Raw genomic sequence first — 23,617 nt, 5'->3', positions numbered from 1 at the left:
GCGTCTTGTAGGCGTTTATTTAGGATTTTTTACAATAAGAGGTGGGCCTGGACTGTCTACGTCCAGCCTTCCTTTGACAGAGATTGACCACGAGCATGAGCTCGGTGGTCCTGGCTCTTTGGTGCTCGAGCCTCAGTTGCTGTTCGTGGGATGTGCTAGGACACGGAATGTGATCTCTGAGCAAAGGGCGGCATTCTGCTCCTCGAGTTTCCAAACGAGCCCTGCAGTCTCGCAAATGAGTAACTGATGCCGGGTAATATAGCGAGCTATGTGTTTGATATTATTTATCGCTTTATTACCAGCCAGCACCCGACCTGTCGTTGCCTGACGGCTTTATAAAAGACTGAGCCCTACCTTTGCCTGAACTCACTCACTCTGTGACTAGAGGTCCTGGCAGGATGCGCTGGTACATCATCCTTGGGGGCGTCCTTGCCGCAGCGGGGGTCCTGACCATTGGCCTGCTGCTGGGCCACTTTGCCATTCCCAAGCCTCCTGCTCCCGAGCCTAGCTGGCTGAAGGATCTCTCCAGGGACATCGACGAGTCCCTGCTCCAGGAGGTGATGGAAGAAATCAATAACCAGGCAATCGGAGAGCACTTGAAGTAAGATCTCATTTTCTCCATCTGGCTCGGGGGATCTGGTGCTGCCCAACTGTTGCCACTCCTTAATTGTTAAAAAATATAAAGTGCAGATGCCCTAAGTTTTTTCTTCAGAGCTCTGCTGAATGCTAAGGTTGCCTAGTTTGATTCTACCCCATAGCTCTTTCTACAGTCATCCTACTTTTCGGCCTCTTTATCTTATTCCTGCAGGTTATTTTTCACCTCAGCAGTCCCACTTTGTTAATGTTCATCAATCTTTCTCCTTCTCCTATCTGCAATTTTTCTTTCATCTTCTGGGTCAAAGTTTAACCTTGACAAATGAGTTCCGGTCCTCCAAAATGAGTGCTGGTGCCCATCCCCCGCAGCCACCAGTACAAATTAAGCATGAGATTCCCTAAATACAAGTGGCAGGCGTTGTGGGTGGTGAGTCCGCCCCCAGAGCTAATGATAGAGGGGTACAGTGAGCGCTAGGGATGCAGAATTACAGTGAAGTACAAGTGGAACCCTGAGATTCCACTAACGAATGCAGAATTACTGTGCAAATGTGTGATTCGGGGTCTGAGTCCCCACTGTTTTTCTGTCATCTTCCTGCATAATACTTCCATAATTTGTGAGTTATGCTGATTAAAGTATTAATCAGGTTTGACTGAATTACACAGCAAGACACGATTTTTGTTGTTTAAATCTGTAAGTAGTGCCACAGAAGGTGGATTATTGGGTTAGTGCAGTAAATCTATAATTATGTGGAAAACACTGCTAGCACATCATTTAATGGTTCGTGTGGCCCAGAATGTATTCACTGGTTGCCACTGCAAGCAGCTATCTCTTGGGCTTTTATATTATGAGCTATTTTTCTATTATTGTTACTTCATGAACTGTTTTTGTATAAGCATGCTACTCCTGCATGGATGCTTTTTAGGCCTGTCGGAGAGCATGTGGAGATATGTTGGAATCCAGAGAGCACTCACCACTGTTTAGGATAACTTTAGTTTCAGGCAGAGTAGAACAGGTCTTTAATTCTCTCATGAACTTCATATGCCTGCCTTCAGACCAGATGGGAACTGAAGGGAGATCTAGACTGATGAGCCAGTGAGAACCACCTCTTGGTGCTGATCACCTGCCTGTCTGTACCTAGTTCCACATACCGAATTAACAAAAGGGCAGTTTTTAAGCAATTTCCTGAATTTCAAATGTCTGGATTGACTACCACCCCTGCTGGCACAGAAGTGCACAGTCAGCCTCTGCAGATGTAGTAGAGTCTTGCGCGTAAGAGTTTGCGCTGCACTTTCGGGATACAGAGTATGTTTCACTGAAGGAGTGTAGGGTGCTGGGGGGATGATAGTAACTAATCCTCTGGCGCACTTTATGAAGGCGGCGCGATACCTTAAACTAGGTGTCACTGGCATCCATTGACATGATCTTCTCACTGCAGAGTTACAAAGGGGCCCACAATGGCTTTGATCTAAGTGGTTCTTGCCATGTTTCTCACAGATGACACTGTGCATCTGCGTTTTACTCATTTGGCAGCGGTCCTGGGCAGGTGCCTGGCTTGGTCAGTATGATTGGGGGGTGTTAGTTTCAAATTTCCCGACAATCACGCTTGCACAGGATGTTAAGGTACATTATAGGACAAGCAAGGTGCACGTAAGGGGCTTAAGAAGCAGTGTAAAGAGAGAGGAATGTGGATTGGTGTGTGTACCAAGTGAGAGAAAGTGCATAACTTTGTGAAATAACCAGCATTTTTGAAGTATTTCCAAACACAGAGAGGGAGTGTGTGTGTGTGTGCAGTTTTGTCTGTGTGTGTAAACATTCCTGGTGAAATTCAACAGATACCTCACCATACCTGACTGAAAGAACCTGCAAACAAATATTTATCACAAAATCAACTTATTAAGGGGGTGTAACACCCCGCACCCCTTCCCCCCCGAAGCTATGCCCCTGCTCCTGGGCCATATTTCTTCTCGCCATCAACTAGTTCCAGGACCCAGAGGCAAAACTCCAAGACTTGACCACATGGTACTCCCCTGCAACATTAATTTCACAAAAAGCACTTTCAGACTGCACAGGCTGTCACACTACTCGTGGCACATGCAGTAGTATTCTTAATGTTAGTGGACTCCAAAATGACCTGACAGATAAGTTCTACCCCCCACAACGCCAGCTGCATCTTGCTAATCTGTGAAAATGTACATTGAGTATGCATCTCTAGCGGCTTTAATCGTGAGGGCATATATTGCGTACAATTTTCAGGTGACTTTCTAACTACATTTTTGCAAAAATTACATATTTTGCATTGAAAATCTTATGGCGGTCTAGGGCGTGAGTAGTGGAGCTGGTATTCTATAACCCTGCCTGTTCTAACCACCTGCCCTGTGAGTTTACCCTACAAGTTGATTTATAAAAAACAGGTAACTGAGTTCAGCAGGTCTATTATTTGTCTGAACCACACGAAAGAGTTGAAGCGAGACCTCAATGAAATAACTTAGGTGGCAAGGACAGACAGTCAGTAGAACTGTGAACTGAAAGGAACTTGAGCCAGGAAGGTGTAGTCAGTGAACTAATTGAGTAATGAATGGAACTCCGTGTCATGCCACTGGTCGCAGCACGACCTGCGGCTCACACAACTGCCTCCCTGGCATCCCGTGTTACACACCAGTGCACCCTAAACACTTATCTGCAGCCTGGGGAGTACTGAAGAGGGCCGCGGAGGGCCATTCTTCACCTCCCTTGTCGGGTGGACCTGAAGCATTCCTCTTCTTGGGGGCCATATTCTTGCTCTCTGTGGCTTCTCCTTCCCAGCATTCCTGGGGAACAGTCTTTACTCACCCAAGCTGTCATGGAGGCTCTAACATGTATTCCTGCCAGCATTTCCCAATCCATCATGGCAGCCTCACTTCTTCCTCAATGTCACTACGGGTATATATATATATATATATATATATATATATATATATATATATATATATATATATATATATATATATATATATATAATAATTATTTTTCTCCTTGTGTTGCAACACTCTTCGCTCCTGCTGGTATGTCATCACTCCTCCTGCTGGTGTTTCCTTGCTCCTGCTTGTGTGTCCGGGCTCCTGCTGGTGCTTTCCTTATTCCTTACAGAACCATTCTGTACTACTGGTTCTTGGCATTTTTACTTGCCTTAGCTACACCTTCTGTGCCTTGCTGAAGTTCTGGTCTTCTGTTTTTTTTAAAGATATGTTTATTAGCATTTTAAAGAAGCTTAACAGTCATCATAATACAACATATTTGTATACACATACATTAGGCAGCATCCTCAACTGTTTACACTGTAGGCATGTATCACATGCATTACTCCAAGCTAATGTGCAGGTACCCTGTCGGGCAGGCTGCGGCTACCATATTCACTATTTGTGTTCAAGACCCCCAAGAGGGGCGAGGGCTGCTGAGTGTTTCTGTCCCCCGTTGTGGAGCCGGCATCTGTTCAGAATGCAACCATGCCGTATCTCAATGCGTATCGGATTGTTATCCAGATTAATAAACTACATCTCCACAAACAAGGTAACTATGTCCTGGTAGCCTGTGATCTCAGGGGTCCATTCGTTCATACAATGACAAAAACCCACTGTCGATCAGCGCTGAGCTAGTGGGTGCAGGCACTGATGTGGGGAGGGGAGGTTGGAGGGCAGCCCCAACTGTTACCCTGGGACACCTCACAGCAGCAGCAGGCGGGATGCCTCGTGACCACATCCAGATCTCCCCACCCCGCTGTGTCAATAACTTTCGGTGCATCTCCCTTGATTCTTCCCCAGTGTTAGGCTTCAACATTCACTACTTCAAAACTAACCTCTGAGGGAGCATCTTCAGCTAGATGGAGAGATTCCCACTCATCTACTACCTCAGACCAGAGGTGAGCCATGGGAAGATGCCTGAGTCCCTTGGATTCCTCCCTCATTAATGCCCAATCCTCTGCGTGGGCCAAGCATGTAACCTCCCATGTCCATGTGGGTAGACGGGGTCCATCAGGGGCTTTCCAGGACAGCACTATTCTGCACTGTGCCAGAACCAGAGTCAGATCTAAAAATCTGTTTCCCACCTGTTTAGGGGGTGCTCTAACCAACAGGCCCAAGAAGCAGACCTCCATAGTCACGGGCAGAGACCTATCCAGGGTCAAATTAAGGCATGTCATGACTTCATTCCAATAGGCCACTTGAGTGGGGATCCTCCAAACCATATGGCCAAAGTCAGCATCTGGGGCTCGGCATCTAGGGCAGGTCTGGGGTTCACCTCCATATATGGTCTGAAGTCTATGGGGGGGTGACAGTTCCCTGCCCAGATCTGTGACCCAACAAGCCCTAAGGGAATGTAATGGCCTGCCCACCATCCCATTCAGTGCCCTGTACAGCCATGTCACCAAGTGGAAGCCTCCACCCATCTTAAGCATTGCCTGAAGTACAGCGTGGGTATGGGGAACTCCCCCCACAAGTCCTGCAAGGAACGAACCAGAGCTTTGTATCTCAAAAACTGACCCTGAGGAAGTTCAGTCCTCTCCAGGAGATCCTCAAAGGATGCCAGTCTGCCCTGTGTATAACAGTCGCCCTCTGAGGTAAATCCCGTCATGGTCCAGGAGAGCATTTGCCCCTGCGTAAAACAGCAAAGGGGGCCAATGAGTGGTAGCCCCATCAGGGGGACCACAGGGGCAAGGGCCACACCCAGGAGGACCCCAGCCCGGGGATTCCTGAGCCGTGGCCTAAACAGTCTGGCCAACAAACTTCGGTGCCCCATCCACCACAGTCCCAGTCCAGTTCCATCAAGCCATTGTTGATAAGCCATTGCGCTAGCCATTGCAACTGCACTGCTATGTAATAAAGTTCAAAATCCGGGACTCCCAGTCGTCCCGCCACAGAGGTGAGGTGCAGAGTAGCAAGAGCGACCCTTTGATGGCCACCATTCCATATCAGTTCCCTAAGAAGTGCATCTAAAGACTTGAGCCATGTCACCAGGATCGTTACTGGTATGCTAACAAAAAAATACGGAAGTCTCTGGAGCATAATCTTCTTAGACAAAGAGACTCGTGCCATGAAGGGCAGCTTAAGGGAGTTCCAAAAACCGTCGCAGGCCCGGAGGGATGGTAGACCTTACCCAGGTTGCCCTCCCTAATATCACCCTCATCATGGTAAATTTCAATACCGAGGTATTTAAATGTGTGAGGTGCCCACGTATCATCTATTGGGCAGGTAGAGGGTGGGACAGTGCCCGCAACCACCAAGAACACACACGTTTTCCTTCTATTAAGTAGTAGCCCGAGTACCGCCCAAAGTCCTCCAGCATTTCAAGCGCCCAGGGTAATGCCCGCTCCCCATCTCTTATATAGACCAACAGGTCGTCCGCATATAATGATATATTATGTTCTGCGCCTCCTCTACGTATCCCCTTGTCGTGGCCCTCTTTTCTGAACCACTCTATTAATGGTTCCATCGCTATAGCAAACAATAAGGGGGGAGCGGGCATCCTTGTCAAGTACCACAGTGTATGTCATACATGTTGGAAACCTGACGCCAAGTCTTAACTCTCGGCGTCAGAGAGGTATACAGCAATCTAAACCATTTAATTCATGCCTCTCCTATCCCCATTTGGTGCATAGTAACTTCCAAGTAATCCCACCTCACTGTGTTGAAAGCCTGCTCGAGGTCGACTGACACTACCACTGCTTGAGAATCAGACAGGTGAGAGAGACCGTACAGTTTAGTATACAATCTGCGGTTATTATGAGAGGAATTCCGGATAGGTATGAACTCACACTGGTCACTGTGCATCAGTGCCTGCATATAAGGCAGCAGCCTGTTGGCTAAGACCTCACTCAAGATTTTAAAATCTGTGTTGAGCATAGAAAGAGGTCGAAAGTCTGTAACCGCTGCATTCCGATCGGTAGTCTTAGGGAGGGGGACTACCAAGACCTCCCTGGCCGCCGGAGGCAGGAGGCCCCTCTCATAGGCTTCTTTGCACATGTCAGTCAGCTTCGGGGCTAACATGTCTACCAACATTTTATAAAATTCTGGGGGAAGGCCGTCCGTTCCAGGAGTTTTGCCTGCTCCCATGTCTCTGATAGCTAGCTTTATCTCATCTTCCATCTCCGTAACACCTAGTGGAGCGCGGGCCTCCTCTGGGAGGACCCCCAGACGCAATTCGCACAAAAGATCACCCAGTCCATCTGGTAAGGGCATCCCTGGAAGGAACACAGCGTCAGATAATAGTCCAGAAATGCTGCGTTAATATGCGCAGGCAAGTGTATCAATGAGCCATCTGATAACTTGATCCCAGTGATCGGTGTTCCCGCAGAATGAGGGCGAACCAGCCAGGCCAGTAATCGTCCAGCTTTTCCTTCCTCTTCATGTACCCTGTTCATATATCCTGTGTAGTTGTGACATCTAAGTCTCTCAATGGCTCCAGCGTACTCCTCATGGATGCTCAATAAATGCAGTAGAGCCATGGGATCTAGTTCCTGCACATTGTCGCGGTTGTGTAACTTGTCCTTGAGGCGATGAAGGTCTTACTCCATGGCCTGCCTGATGCCTACCGACTGGCCCATACAGTGTCTCCATATCACCACCTTGAGGGCCTTCCATTCCACTCCCCTCTGCAAGGCCAACCCCGTGTTAAGAGAACAGTACTCCGCCACAGTTGAGGACAGTGTATCTCTAAAAATAGCATCCTCCAGCACCACTGGCTGCAAGCGCCACGTCGGGATGGAGGGTAGGGACTCCACTGTTTGCAGGTGGATCAGGAGCAGATTGTGGTCTGAGAACGTGCGGCCTAGATATTCTGAATGTCGTATCTGCTCACTGAGTGTTCTTGTGCAAACAAATCTTACTATTCTAGTGTGGCCATGGTTTATGTGGGAGTAATAGGAGTAGTCCCTATCTAACAGGTGGTGCATACGCCACACATCATCCATGGCCCAGTTGGACCATGCGGCCACTCTAATAGGAAGAGCCCCCTGCACAGGTGGGAGGGAACGATCCAGGTCTGTGTCTAGGGCACCCTTAATGTCCCCACCTATAAGGAACGACCACCGAGGGAAGGCTGCTATACGGGAGATTAAGGTATGAAGATAGGAGACCTGATCCTGATTAGGGGGATATTCTGTTCCCAGTACAATGGGCTTACCACGCAAGTGACCTTCTACAAAGACATACCGCCCATCGTCATCCACCACCACTCTTGTTGCTTCCAGCGGGACCCCCGCCCTCACAAAATTCAATGTACCTAGGCGGACCCAGAGTAAGCAGTCGCAAACAATTGCCCCCTCCAACGCCGAAGGAGACAGTCTGCCTCTGTCTGCGTGAGGTGCGTCTCCTGCAGCATTGCTATATGCACCCCTTGTCTTTTCAAGTATAAAAAAATCTTATGCCTTTTAGCCATGGATCCTAGTCCTTGCACATTCTAGGTCATCAAGGTGAGTGCAGACAGTGGCTCAATCATTTGGAAAAGATTCTTGCACTCCGCTGGCAACCAAATCACCCAGCGGATCTGCACTACCCCACCAGGCTCCACAAAGCAACAGTTGCAGTTCCACCAGAGATCACATAGGACACAACAAATAAACAAAGTCCCAACTCCCCATCCAAGGACAGTCTGACAATGGTCGCCCACCCAAACTGTGCATAAGAGCTATAATGTGTAGCAAACAAAACCCCCTCAAATAGGGTGAAGAGACAGGATGAGGGGTGGTGCAGGTCGACAACTGAGGTATCTCCCCTGAGTCTTACACAGCCCCTTCAGGACAAAGTCCAACATGTGCATTCAGCTGCAGCATTCAGTGAGTCAACATAATCTGTCTAAATGATACCTTCGGAGGTCTGGGGCATTCCTTTGGTGTGCCGGCTTGTGAGTCGGAGTCTGATGGGTGTGTGTCTGTATCGTGGTCCAGGTCACTCCTCACCTCCTCTTTGTCCAACACGTCAGCCCCAGTCACTGAGTCCACCGCCGAAGTGCCAGCAGTTTCCCTTCCAAGACTAGATCGGCTTGGGCTTGGTGAGCCAAGTTCGGCGGGCACGACTCCGTGATCTTCTCCTCTTTTCACTATGTTGGGCAGTTGCAACCACCTCCACCCAGGATCTGTCTGTGCCAGATTTGTGTTTTTCCAGCTACATCCATGCTTCCTCAGGGTCCTGGCAGAAATGTATGGCTCCATCTACCATCAGCTTCAGTCTAGAGGGAAAGAGTGAGGCATAGGATATCCCCTCATCCCGAAGTGCTCTTTTCACTGCCAGAAAGGTGGCACGGTTGTACTGCATGGCTGCTGTAAAGTCTGGGAATAAACTAGCCTGACCCCCTCCACTCCAAAAGGTCCAGCCTCACGGAACAGCAGGTCTCGATTGCGGTAGTGAAGGAGTTTAGCCACAACAGGTCTGAGCGGCCTACCACGTGGAGGTCGACGTGCCGGGACTCAGTGCGCCCTCTTGAGAACATAGAAGGGTGTGAGGCCGTCCCCATCCATGAGGGCTCGCAGCCACGGATCCAGGAATTCCACCATGTTCTTTCCTTCTACGCCCTCTGGCAAACCGACAATAAGGATATTATTGTGTTTACTGCATCCTTCCGCATCTTCTGCTCTACGCTCTAGTCGGTCCACTTTGTCCACTGGGTGTGACACCTGGAGTTTCAGTGCCTGATGGGATGGTTGTAGGTCTGTTACTGAAGTCTCCACATCTCTCACTTTATCTGAAAGTTTCTGATGGTCCGCACGTAACAGACCCAGTTCAGCAGTGACTTTGCCTATATCCCGCTGCAGGGTAAGCTTGGAGTCTTCAATGACCCCCAGTATTTTATTTAGGGTATCACGCGTCCCTTCAGTCATAAGATCCGCATTCATCCCTGAGGCTGGAGTGCCCTGCAGGACCCCGGGGGCTGGTCCTTGCTGTCCTTGCGCTTTGGTCTTCGGTTTTCCCATGGCAGGCACCGTTGGGGGTCAGAGCACCTATGTCCTGTCCCCACTCAGGGAATCAGACTCCTAGTGCCTGCTGCAAAGGGCCTCAGTGGAGGGCCGTCTGGCCCACACAGCAGCCGCAGAACAGCTCGTTCTCCCTAGTGCTTGAGGGTCACAGCTCAACGTCAGCTCTATGCACTCATCCCTCTTGAGCCCGCCAAGGGTACCAGTGTCTTATTCCCCAGCCTCAGGAAGTCTTCTCTTGAGGGGGGCTCCTCCAGGGAAGGCAGTCGTCCTTAGTATCCCTCCAGACTTGGAGAGTCCTCGCATGTGGTCCCTCATCCCAGTGAAGTAGTGCAGGGCACCGGTGTCCCAACAGGGCATGTACTCTGTATCACTTTGGGCCATGGTTCAGGGCGGAGGGGAAGCCAAACCTACAGTTTCACCCCATGTGCGCCATCTCTCCTTGTAGGTCGGTCCAACTCAGCCTCTGCAGTGTTTTCAGTAGTCCATGTGACCTGTTCTTGCTGCCTCAGCCCCGCCTTCAACGGGGCATCCCATACCTTCCCAGTGCACAGCGCTGCACTCACTACCAACACCCTGTTCTATCAGGTGGTTTTCTGTGTGTAGCGGGTGCACCTTCGACCTCCAGTGCTGCCAGTCCCAGACCCCCTGCAGGCCTCAGCCGTCCCTGCCCCGGCAGCCACTCACCGTTTCACGGTGCCTCCTCTGCACAGTAAAGGGTCAACTTCCCTCATCACCAACCCTCCCAGTCCTCCTGTGCTCACCCGGACCTCCTGCAGCATTCTCCCGCCTGGGTCAACAGGGCCACATTAGATCAGGGAGACTCCCCCTGCACCTCGCCGTCCCTCCTCTCTGCCATTAGGCCCTGGAAGTCATGGGCTGAGTAGGCCCTAACTCTTGCTGCCTCCCACCCGTCGCCGCACTGCTTCCAACAGTGGGAGACGCTACTAGACAGGCGGCAGGGGGGCACTATAGTTATTTCCTAACCTCTGCAGTGCCGATCACCTTCTGCAGCTGCCGTAATCAATAGGATTTTGTGGGCCGGTGCGGAGCAACGAGATTACGCATCCTTCATGTTGGCTCCCGTGGCCAAGCCCCCTGGAGTTAAGGTCTTCAACCTTCAGTTCTTGAACTCATTAGCCTCTTGGAAGTCTCCAATCACCATCAGAGCTTTTTCCCTTGAGAGTATTTCCTCTTGGGGACTCTTTCTGGAGGGCACTATCTGCTTAGATGTTCCATTTCAGTGGCATTGTGGCTGCCAGAAGGGGTCACCCATACCTTTGGCAGACAAAGACGGCCAAAACCTGGACTTGTGGATTTTAACATCGATCCAAGGCTGCAAAGAAAAGTCAGTTTGCTGAGGAACCTGAATTCCACTGTGCTAAGGGTACAATAAATGCCTAGGTGACAATGACTATATTCGAGGAGCTCATGCATGGAAGTATTAAGGTTTTCTGTTGAAATGAATAAAAATAATTAGTTAAAGAGAGATTGATACCGTGAGCTAACAAACAACCAAATAGGCATAGACTATAGACACACAGAAAGGAATTTATTGAAAAGATGTAGAAAAAAGATGGAAACATGATTTAAAATGCAGTTGACATATTAAAGATAATGAAGCAAAAATGTGCAAAGATGATGCTTCATTGGAGGTACAACCTGTCTTGAATGAACAAGAACTTGAGTTGAGGTTAAGTCGACTGTCTTAAAATAGGTGTCTAGGGTTGATAGTTGTTATATCTGTCAGCTTTGGGATGGTCTTCCCCCTAAAGGTTTTGCCTTCCTCCTTTATTTTTGCTGATCTCGTATTTGCTGGCCTTAGGACTTTGCACACTTTACCACTACTAACGCATGCTAAAGTGCTTGCACTCTCTCTTCAAAACATGGTAACATTTGCTTATACCAAATTGGTATATTTAATTTACTTATAAGTCCCTAGTAAAGTTGTACTACATGTCCCCAGGGCCTATAAAAGAAATGCTACTAGTGGGCCTGCAGCACAGATTGCTCCATCCACTTATGTATCCCTTTAAACATGTCTCAGGTCTGCCATTGCAGCCTGTGTGTGCAGTTTAACCTGCCATTTCAACTTGGCAAGGTAAACTTTTTGCCAGGTCCAAACCTTCCTTTTTTAAAGATCCTTTTATTGAAGTAAGAACATAGTTAACCCACCACATCTCATCATTGTTTTGAATGGACAAACATCCAATTAATTTTAATATACACTGGACACAGTTTCTCCCTTCCCTCCACCCGACCCCTAAGTTAATAAACAGAAATGCTCCTTTAATGATTAGAATGAGGCTAATTCTCCATTGGAAGGTGGAGGGGTGGAGGGGACACACACAGGCATGCTCTGTAGTCATTCCATTTGCCCCAAATTTTACCCCATTTGTTAGGACAGCCCCTATTTCATAAACCACTCTTTCAGCCACCATGCACCGGCCCATATCACTCTTCCAGTCTCATAGAAATAGTGTCATCTCTGTCCCCCAAAGATTCGCAATATGACGCTTGGCTGTTGTCAGACCCAGAGTCATCAAGGTCCCGACGGGGCAATTGAGATCAGTGTCTTCCCAGGTATTGGATAGGCACCACTTAGCTGTAAGGGGCAATGTACATCCAGGTCGGGTGTTCAGGCAATGTGCGACTGAATCCCAATAGCTGTGCACCTCAGGGCATTCCCAGAGGATATGCAAAAAGGTGCCTCTCCGGCCGCATTTCCAGCGGCAATTTTCATCCTCCATTTTACACATTTTCACTAATGCAAAGTATGGCCTTGCAATATCTTGAGCTGCACCAACCACAACGTAGCTTTAATCGCTACTTCCCTCAGAGAGGTCAGGGCCTCAAGCCATTCATCATCTTCCATCCGACCCATGTCAAGGGCTCATTTATCTCGCAACTGTATGAGGGTGTCTGGGGTGTCATTGATCAGTTTGTGATATGTGAGAGATGTCGCCTTACATATCATGTGATCGTCGAGCAGTCCGTCTTCCAGTGGGGAGGAGTCAGGCAGCTCTTCCCCTCGGGGAATCACTGTCTGGAGAGCTCGTCAAACCTGCAAGTAAAAGTATGTTTCTGTGGGGCCATTTGGTAGGCGTGATGCAACTCAGCAAAGGGAATAACGTCTCCCTATGACCAGTGATCACCCACTTTGAACAGCACAATTAGGTCCCATTTATCAAATCCAGGTAATGTTCCTAGAGTGCCCAATACCTCCGAGTCCCACCGGGGCGTGGCCTGAGTTAATCTACCCTTCTATCCCAATGCTACTAATGCAGTGTACCAGAGTGTGATGGCAACAGCAGTAGGGCTTCGGAAAGTCAGGCATCGTGAGGTTGAGTACAGGGCCTGAAAGTGGCACCCTGGTTGTAAGGTTAGTCGATCCATGCATAGCACCAGCTCATTAGCCGGTTGGTGTACCCACTGATTGATGGTAGTGAGTTGGGGCTGCCCAATTATACTTTTGAATGTCTAAGAGAGCGATTCCTCCATTGTACCATCCTCGTGTGAACTTAGGCCCATATTTATACTTTTTGACGCAAAACTGCGCCAACGCAGTTTTGCGTCAAAAAAATTAGCGCCGGCTAACGCCATTCTGAAGCGCCATGCGGGCGCCGTATTTATTGAATGACGTTAGCCGGCGTTAGCCGCCGGCGCTGTCTGGTGTGCGTTAAAAAAAACGACGTACACCAGGCAGCGCCGGCGTAGGGGGAAAATGGCGTATGGGCGTCCAGAAATGGTGCAAATCAGGCTGAGGCTAAAAAATCGCCTCAACCCGATTTGCGCCATTTTTTTACGACGCCCATCCCCCATTGAAATGACTCCTGTCTTAGCAAAGACAGGAGTCATGCCCCTTTGCCCAATGGCCATGCCCAGGGGACTTCTGTCCCCTGGGCATGGTCATTGGGCATAGTGGCATGTAGGGGGGCACAAATCAGGCCCCCCTATGCCACAAAAAAATATTTAAAAAAAAACCTACCTGGACTTACCTTAATGTCCCTGGGGTGGGTCCCTCCAGCCTTGGGTGTCCTCCTGGGGTGGGCAAGGGTGGCAGGGGGTGTCCCTGGGGGCAGGGGAGGGCACCTCTGGGCTCATTCTGAGCCCACAGGTCCCTTAACACCTGCCCTGACCCAGGCGCTAAAATCCGGCGCTAATGCGGGTTTTTTAGACCCGCCCACTCCCGGGCGTCATTTTTGCCCGGGAGTATAAATCCGACGCAATAGCATCGGAGTCATTTTTTAAGACGGGAACGCCTACCTTGCATATCATTAACGCAAGGAAGGTGTTCACGCAAAAAAATGACGCTAACTCCATGAACTTTGCCGCTAGACGCGTCTAACGCCAACGTATAAATATGGAGTTAGTTTTGCGTCGAATTTGCGTCGAAAAAAACGACGCAAATTCGGCGCAAACGGAGTATAAATATGCCCCTTAATGAGTGTTATACCTGCTGACCCGCCATCCCAAAGCAGGGTACAGAGTCTATAGATTTTAAATAGGTCACTGGGACAGGGTAAGGAGCATTGTGTGATGCATAGAGAAAGGGCGGCAGAGCCATCATCTTTAAGAGTTCTGTTCTGCCTAGCAATGACAGGGCGGGATCTCAAGTGTTGTTCTTTGTTCCTAAGGCCTATATTTATACTTTTTTACGCAAATCAGCGCTAGGGCAGTTTTGCATCAAAAGGTTTACCACCAGCTAACGCCATTCCAATGCGCCAGCCGGGCACCTTATTTATGGAATGACGTTAGCCGGCGCTGCGGCCTGGTTAGCGTCAAAATAAATGACGGTAACCAGGCAGCGGAGGCGAAGGGAAGACTGGGGGTTGTGCGCCAAAGAATGGTGCAAGTCAGATTAGAGTAAAAAATATTGGCTCTAACCAGACTTGCGCCATTTTTTGGCACACAGCCCCCATGGAAATGACTCCTGTCTTAGCAAAGACAGGAGTCATGCCCCCCTGCCCAATGGCCTTGGGCACAGTGGCATGTAGGGGGGCCAAGTTAGGCGTACACGTACAAAAAATGACTCAAACTCCATAACTTTGGCGCTAGACGGGTCTAGCGCCAAAGTATAAATATGGAGTTAAGTTTGCGCTGAATTTGCGTAAAAAAAAATGACGCAAATCAATCACAAACAGAGTATAAATATGGGCCATAGTCTCTCTAAGGGTGGATGTAGATTCCTATCGTCAAAGAGGTCTGGGTCAGTAGTGATGAATATCCTGTGATATTTGAATCCCTCAGTGACTCACCGGACATCGCACCCACAAGGCAGTGCAGGCGCTTGGCCATGCAGAAAGTATATTAGTGATTTCGTCCAGTTTATCACGTACCCTGAGTAATGGCCAAAGAGAGAGAGTTATTATATGCATTATTCTATCATGTGAGGATGTGGGATCAGCTAGATATAACAGGATGTCATCAGAATAGAGGGATATTTTGTCTTCCCACTGTGTAGTCCAGGGGAGCCCACGAAGCAGAGGATCTGTCCGAATCCATGATGCCAGCGGCTCTGACATTAGGGCAAAGAGGAGAGGGGAGAGTGGGCATCCCTGCCTCGTACCACTTTGCAAGTTGAAGTCTCCGGAGGTCCCTCCATTCATCTTGATCTAAACAAGAGGTTCAGTGTATAGGAGGCGTATCCACCCCAAGAACTTAGGGCTGAATCCCATTTTAGCCACACTTCAAAGAAGTATGGCTATTCAACAGTGTCAAAGGCCATACAGGCATGCAGAGAGAGTGCTAGGGCATCTTCCCAGATTTGGCTCGCCCAGCCCAGCACCCCATGGAGTCTCCTAAGATTAAATGCAGTGCTGCATCCCGGCATGAAGCCAGACTGATCCGAGTTGACCAGCCTGAAGATGACCTGTATTAACCAGGAGGCCAGGAGTTTGGCAAGTATTTTAACCATAGATTTGAGGAGCAATATTGGTTTGTATGACGGACAGTCATCGGGTAGCTTGCCCTTATTATGTATCTCCACTATAGTACCCACCTGCTGATCTATCGGGAGTATACCGTGCTCTCTTTGAACATCTTTAATAAGTGCGGGGCTAGTTTTTGAGCCGTGAGTTCTATAGGCATCCCGTTACAGCCAACTACCTAACCAGAATTTAGCTTGCAAATTGAGCGAGCGATTTCTTCTTCTGTGAGGTCAACCTCCTTTAGGGTGTAATCACCCTCTGTCAGGGAGGAGAGTGCTATATCTGTTAGCAATTCGTGGGATTCCTTTTCTGTCGCAGTCTGAGATGGGGAGTAAAGATGGGAGTAGTAAGAGGCAAAGCCTTTGGCTAACACTGATCTATCAGTCACCTATATTCTCTCCCCAGAGCGAATTCTCAGTACCCAACGGCTTTCCCTCTCCTTCCTGTCCAGCCAGGCAATGAACTTTCTAGCTTTGTCTCCCATCGCATAGATGCAGTGTTAAGTCGCCCTTTGTCTGGCTCTGCCCACCTCAGTCACCATGTCTCTGTATTCCTGCTGCTTAAGTACCGGACCCACTCTTGGGCTTGGAGCATCAGTCAAAATGTCACTCTACAGTACTTCCAATTTGGCCTTTTTTATCCCTCTGATGGCCTACTATTGAGGAAAGTTAACACACCCTTATAGGTTGCCCACACTGTCAATGCTGAACCAACTGTTTCCTCATTTTCGGTAAAATAATGTTCTGTGGCTAGTACGAGACCCTCTTTCACCTTGGGAATCTTCAGGTACCAGGGGCTGAAATTAATCACCTGTTGGTCCACTGGACCTCCAAACCCATAAATCACCCAGAGAGGGGCATGATCAGAGATACCGGTGGCCAAGTGACGGATCTCACGGAATTGGGGGAGGTGATAAGCTAAAGTTAGTATGAAGTAAATTCTAGAAACACTACCATGTGCCCCTGAGTGAAAGGTGAAATGTCGGGCCGAGGGGTTAAGAGCACTCCGTACATCTACGAGACCCAGTGCAGTGAGAAAGTCTGCCAAAGGTCGATGTGTCAACGTCACTTGTCGGGGGAGCCATGAGTCCTCAACTTCACTGAGAGTCAAATTAAAGTCTCCTCCCAAAATCAACTCTCCTGTCAGAAGACTAAGTAATAGTGAACTAAGTCATGCAGTGCTGTGTCATGCAGTTGAGGAGGGATATACACACTAAGTATGTTCATGGTTATACCCTCTCACGTACCAGTGAGAGCCATGTACCGCCCATTTTTGTCTTGCCAAGTGTTGTGGACAGTGAGTGGTAGTGATTTTTTAACAAGTATACTTATGCCCCTGGAGCGAGTAGTGTACCCTGCAAGGGCTATCATCCTGTAGCCCCACCCATCCATTGCCCTACAAGTCGTGCCCACCAGATGCGTCTCCTGAAGGAGGGCCACGTCTGGGGAGTGTCTATTGATGTACTGCAACACTACCCCCCTCTTGATCTTGTTGCCTAGGCTATTTACATTCCAGGCCATAAGGTGAATAGGTGCCTTGTCTAGATATCTTGCCTTTAGTGTGGTTTGGGCAGGTCCTCAGAATTGGCACGATTCCTGCCTAGTGCAGTCAGACGAATGAGCCAGGGATACTTCAGTGTTTCGTGTAAGTATGAATTTATAGCAGGTGAGACGCAGGTGTAACCAAACCATACATTCAAATGTGAATATTTGTCAAAGTGAAACTTCCCAACAAAACTCACCCTCCCTGCACCCGACCTAAAACTGCCTGCCCCGCCAACACTGCAGAGCATCTGTCACCCCACAAGAAAATCTTAAACAATAGGTGGCAAGTGTTAAGGCCAAGGCCCTTCCCGTCTGTCCCCTTACTGAGAACATAGTATTGTCATCAATGAGTAGTCATTGCAAATGAATCAAGCAATCGTGAAAAGCAGGCAGTCCCAGCAAGTATGATCCCTGGAGGGTACCTCTAGTCACTGATGTTAGTGTTTTCCGTCTTTCACACTCTAGTTGTTAGTCATTTTTAGACAATCCAGAGCAACTTCAGTCATGAGTCAGGATGGGGTGGGGAGTTGTTCTGATCTTCCTAGCTGTCCCTCATGCTCTGTGATTCCATAGTGCCTGTGGCCCATCTGCCGGTCTCCAGCCATAGATCCAATCCCATGCCGCTTCCAGGGTGGAGAAATACCAAGTCTTGCCTTCCCCCTCGACGGCAAGCCAGGAATATCATAGAGCATTTGAGTTCGCTTTCATGTAGAACCCTCTTGACCTCTAAGAAACTACAACGCATTCTCTGCACTTTTAAGGCAAAGTCAGGAAAGAATGTGACTGTAGCACTTTCATAAGTGAGCGATGGGGCACTGTGGGCCATCTGAAATATTGTATCTCATCACAGTATTTGAATAATCATACTATTATGGGGCAAGGAGGAGCTCCTGGCTTAGGCTGGATGCCCTGGATCCTGTGAGCCCGTTCCAACGAGAAGTATTTGGAGAGACCTTGGGTTGGAAGTGTTTGAAGATTAAAGGCCATATGTACGAAAGCTTTTTCCCATAGACACAGAATGGGTAAAATCCTTTGGTACATCTGGCCCTAAGTCCTCTACGAACAGATCTGTTGCTGGCCCCTCCCATCTCTCAAGTACCCCTAGTATGCAGGCATTATTACATCTCGAAAGGTGTTCAGAGTCTTCAAGTTGGGTCTTCAGGGCGGCTGTCATTGCCCACAGCTGAGTAACTTGCATTTGTAGGACAGCCTTAGCTGCTTTTAGGGCCGCTGTAGTGTCCTCCACCTCCTTTACTTGAGTCTCCACATTACATAGGTCTGCCCTTACCAATGTAAGTTCATTAGTGACAGAGTCTATCCTAGCCTCAGGGGATGTGTGTACCCCCAGAATTTCAGCCAGAATTGCCGCTAGCAGTTGGCTCTTTATGGACAGCATTTTTATCCAGTTTAGTCTGGTGTCCCCCTCGGAAACCTTTGCCCCCCATCATTGTTCAAAGGCAGTGAATACTTCTCTCTTGAACCAGCCTCTGATCCGAGCAGTTGAGGGACAGGGGGAAACCCACAGCTGTATTCACTGCCACCTGACAGAGTGACTTACATGCACCACGCAGCCTGTCGGGTTTCCAGCCGCTACCGTCCCCAGTGTTTGTAGTGATAGAGGGGATAGTAATACCGCAGACATTGACTCTAGGGTGTCTGTGGGGGCTATGTAGCTATAGGTGCCCAGCTTCAAATGGGGCCCCACATGGCAGCTGTTCTACAACTACTCCATTCACCCCATAACCACACTCAGGGTTGATGTCATTTAGGGTCACTTGATTTGTCTTAGTCTTCCTGTGTGAGCCACTCAAAATATCACCCGGCTGCTAGGCTGCCCACCCACCTGTCAGTCTGGCCTCACTTGTCTCTGGGTTCAATTTGGGCCAAGTTCAAGCACTTTAGCTTCTACTCATCGTGTCAACTTCACACAGGCAGACTCTGATAATAAAGGCATCAGTATGGGTGCGTTTCTGCTGGCCACATACAGCTAGTGCCACTAGCTGGAAACGAAGATCAAAATCAAGGCCCTCCAGCTCGTTGGCCTCTGTATTTGCGAACTGCCATCTTACGACCATGAGGGTAGATCTGTTTTACCAATGTTGCTGTCAGCACCCACCCAGAGCCTTTAGCCGGGCACCCCCAGCAGGCGTAGAATGTCTAGCTCGGCTGTCCGCCGAGTCATGGAGGCCCAGGTAAGCGGGCTGGATCACACCCGGCCTTGAGTAAGCAGATGAGTCCCGGAGCTGCTCTAAGAAGTGTCCATCTTAGTATGCGTTTGGCCACACACAAACCTTCCTTTTTTATGCACATAAGTCACACCCTAAGGTAGGCCCCGGTTAGCCCAGAGGGCAGGGTGCAATGTATTTAAAAAGTAGGACATGTATATTTTTAATTTTCCATGTTCTAGTGGTAGTGAAAAACTCTTAAATTCAATTGTCACTACTGCAAGGCCTACCTCTCCCATAGAATAACATTGGAGTTAACTTATTACATTTTATAAATACAATTTCCAAATGGGAAACAGTGATCAGTTCATGTTTGGTGTCTCTGGAATTAGAATTTTGGTGAAGTTGGATTTTAAATTACAATTTTGAAATTCCCACTTTCCAAAGTTCATATTTTCCCGCCCAAGCCATTTAGTTCCTGTAGCCTGTCTCTTGTCACATGACTGTATGTAGCTGACACTGGCAGGATGGGAGGGAGGAGCTGTGCAGAGCCCCCCTTACACTTCAATAGGCTATGTCTTGCCTCCATACAAAGGGCTGCACACTCCTTGCAGTTAGTCTGGAGCCATTGACAGGAAGGCAGGGCACCTGTGTACTTCAAAGTCATGCCTCTAGATGTTTCTCCCTACTTCAGAGGTGCAACTTGGTATATTTACTGGACCTCGGACACTAACTCTTCAGTATACTTTTGGGATTGTGGATACTCTGCCAGGAAAAAGAACTGCTGTGCTGCTGAAGGACTACCACTCTGTTGGCTGCACTCTGCTGGATTACTAAAATGAGTGTATCTTCCAGAATCATAAATTCTTTGAATTAATCACTTCTGATGAAAATTGAAATTATCACAGCTAAAATGTAATTTGTGATGCTATTTTAAGACAAGTCTTTTAATTTGGAACAACACATGCTACAAGGCATCCTTCTTTCTACAAATAAAAAAAATAAAGTAGCTCACTTTTTAAAAATAATTCTGATGGAAGACATTTATTTCTAACATGCTATGGGAACATTTCAGTTGTCATCTCAAGTGATTCATTCAAATGGATTTTTGATTTGTTGGATACACTCATCTTCATCAATACTTAAATTAATAAGAAGTGCTGCTGGCCCTTACCTCACCTGAATGGCAAGTTTTCCTCCAACATTGTATTCAAAGACTCTAACAAGGGTATTCACTGATGGGCCTGGAGTGTGTCGTGCCTCCAAATAGAATTCACACTTTACTGGATTACTGCCTTGCTTTGATGCTGCTTTCCTGTGCAGACCTGCTGCTTGTTGTGCTCCTGCCTGGGTGTGAAGAACTGGACCTCCATTACTTGATCCCAGAACCCCAAAATGACTTCAAAGGCTAGTTGGGTGGTCTCCTGACTTGAGCTTCTAGAACAGAAGGCTCCAATAAATCTGCACCTGCACCTAGACTCTGCCATCTGTGAGTCTACCCTGCTAAGTGGTACCACCACAGTCCTGGACCGTTAGAAGTGCGCCTAAGGTGCTTTGCTAGCTTCTGTGGACCCAGTGGAACTGACGCAACTCCTGCTGCGTGGTGCAACCCCAAAAAGAGCTGAAGGAACGCCGCTGCTGAGTGGGTCAGAATCACCATAAGAACCTGCATCGCAGTCTGTCACTGCATTACAACTGGCACTGGTGGATTCTTCCATGGCACAGGCACTGGCATCTCTTGTCAAGGGCAGTCTTGACGACAATGCAGGACTCTGACTCTAAGCTCCTCAGAACCAACAAACTGTGTGAAGCATACCTGACTCTGGACTTCGCATCGCAAGCCCTCGTTGATGGGATTTTCGATGATGCCGCAAAAGGACCGCACACCACATCTTGGAAATGACGCATCACTTCGGATGTGTGAAGCAAGCCAGTATTCAAGGTACTTTGTTCACTGGGCCTAACTGGGCTCCTGTAGCCGGGCTGTGCTCCATTGTGGTTGTCATGAACTTGTGACTTTGTCCCACTCTAGTGAGACCAGATATCCACAGTTGTCTCTTTACGCCTTTTGGTGCTATTTTTACTAAAATCTTTAAAACTGAATATCTCTGGTTCTACTAATTTGTTTTTTTTCATTGTGGTCTTGTTCTATGTATTACAAATTACTCTGCTTTTCTAACTCTGTTGTTGTCTGCTATTATGGTGTGTGTTCCACCTTATCATTGTTTAAAGTATTGTACAAATAATTTATGAATTACCTCTGATTTAAGCTTCACTGTTCTGTGCCAAACTACCAGAGGGTTGAGTGCAGGTTAATTTAGGGTTTGCTTGTGACTTCAACCTAAGAACAATTTAGGTTGCTGCTTGAGTCGGGTTTTACACCCCTCAACCAGCAACCTAATTTCTTATAATAATAAAGTATGACATCATTAGTTCTGGGTCCATTTGATGCTAAACTCTTCATTTTCCCCCCTCAGACAATTGACCATGAAGCCTCACATGGCCACTACAAAAGGAGATGAAGACCTTGTGAATCTAATTTTGGGCCTCTGGCAAAACAAGGAGACTGGACTGGATGAAGCCAAGGCTGAGTGGTACCATGCTTTCCTCTCTTTTCCCAATGCTAGCCAGCCAAACAATGTTACCGTAGGTAAGTACAAAAAGAAAGTGTTGTGTCTCTGGTTTTGTGGAGTCGCCTCTCATTGGTCTTGCACACTCCCGTCCTGTTGGATGATATGTAGGCTTTGGACTGCTCAATACTGAGTAAGCTTTAGATTCCATTGCCTGGGAATTCCTCAGGCAGGTATTGAGGACATTGGGGTTTGTGAGTTGTTCTGTTCGGTGGATACGGTTACTATATAATGGCCCGATTGCAAGGGTGCGCATTGGTGAGACATTGTTGAGGCATTTTTCTCTGCATTGGGGGACTAGGCAGAGCTGTCCACTGTCACCGATGCTTTTTGCGCTGCCAATGGAGCCACTGGTTTTCAGGTTATAGGCAGTTTTGCGGGGCTGAGGCGTGAAAGTGGGCAGGACCACGCATGTGGTCTCCTTATATGCGGACAATTCTCTGGTGTATCTTCACCAGCTGGAATACTCTGCCCCCATTTCACTGGCTGCTCTGTTGGAATTTGGGGAGCTATCTGGGCTCTGTGTGAACTGAATAAAGTCTAAGCTCTTTCAGTTGGATGATCTGGTGGAGGTTCCACTGCAGAGACTCCTGTAGGTGGGTCTTCTGTGGGAAACCACCAGTGTTAACTACCTTGGGATCCCGACAACCAGGGATTCCGGCTCATTTACAATGCTAAGTATAGGCAGAGTGTTAGATGGTTTGACACCGTTTCTTTCATTTTTGACTACTCTCTGATTGTCTCTGATGGGTAAGGTAGGATTGGTGATGATAGGTATCTTGCCCCAGTGTTTGTATTATTTCCAGGGTACTATGAATTATGTTCCTATATTGATTTTTCTCGAGCTAGATAAAATGTGGAATTGCTTTCGGCTACTGGGAGGAAGCAAGTAAGTTCAGCAATGCTCAGACTGACCTGGAGACAAAGGGGAATGGAGGTGCCTTGCATGAAGCTTTACTACCTGGCTGCCCACAGCATGCAGTACATTGCTTAGATGAGGGAGGCAATAGGGAGAAATGGTTGTTGGAATGTACACATGGGTAGGTATGCCTATCTGAACTTAATATGTTGTTGGTGACTGTCCCTAGCTCCATGGCGCATGTCATTGAACAGTTGTGTCAGATTTTTGTGTGTTGCAGTGAGCGCCCTATGGATCTCATTTGAGCATCTGCTCTCAGAGTCCCTTTGCAAAGATTGCAATGGTATTGTCCATAGTTCACCCGCGGGCCAGGGGTTCGAATCCTTGTGTGACCTCTATCCTAATGACTGATTTGTTACACTACAATTACAATTTGCTAAGATTGTTGCTGCAGCAAGGGTAATTTGGCCAACATTCCCTGAGGTGCCTCTGGAGTCACAGGCACTAGTGGCTTTGCTTAATTTGGCAGTTGCGAGGCGGTTGGTTTTTCACATATACAGGGTCTTGCAGGAGGACTTTCCTTCGCCCTCCCTAGAAGGGCAAAGCAAGTGCATTGAAGCCGTAGGAGAACCAGATTTGGAATGAGGGACTATACATGAGGGGGTAAAGGGAACCTCTACTAATTCTCAATTCAAACTAATACAGTATAACTTTGTGCACCAGGTGTACTTATCCCCGAAATTGTTGCACACTATTTACCCTGGGTGGGCATGCCCGCAATGTTTACTGGCTGATGCTTATTTTCTCCACCTGGGATGGCGTTTCCCCACAATTTAGGATTATTGGCAGGTGGTGGGTTTTAGGCTGGGTAAGGCCTCTGGCTGGAAGATCCCCAAGGATATCAGACAGGGTGTGCTAGGACTACTCCTATTACTTGAAATGAAGAAGAAGCTTAG

The 23,617-nt window shown here is 48.1% G+C and overlaps 1 protein-coding gene across 1 annotated transcript in view; it reads left to right on the top strand.

Annotated features, from left to right (window-relative positions):
- Nucleotides 1–361: 361 nt before the first annotated feature.
- The window catches only part of NAALADL1 (N-acetylated alpha-linked acidic dipeptidase like 1), a 208,604-nt gene continuing 185,348 nt past the window's right edge, over nucleotides 362–23,617 (top strand). The window contains exons 1-2 of the mRNA XM_069207973.1: nucleotides 362–601; nucleotides 21,650–21,822. Of these exons, the coding sequence (XP_069064074.1) occupies nucleotides 399–601; nucleotides 21,650–21,822 (376 nt within the window). The 5' untranslated portion in view covers nucleotides 362–398. The remainder of the gene's footprint in view (nucleotides 602–21,649; nucleotides 21,823–23,617) is intronic.

This window comes from Pleurodeles waltl, chromosome 9 (assembly GCF_031143425.1).
Source record: "Pleurodeles waltl isolate 20211129_DDA chromosome 9, aPleWal1.hap1.20221129, whole genome shotgun sequence".
Classification (NCBI taxonomy): Eukaryota; Metazoa; Chordata; class Amphibia; order Caudata; family Salamandridae; genus Pleurodeles; species Pleurodeles waltl.
Note: the sequence above shows the minus strand (reverse complement) of the source record. Positions and strands in the feature narration are given on the sequence as shown.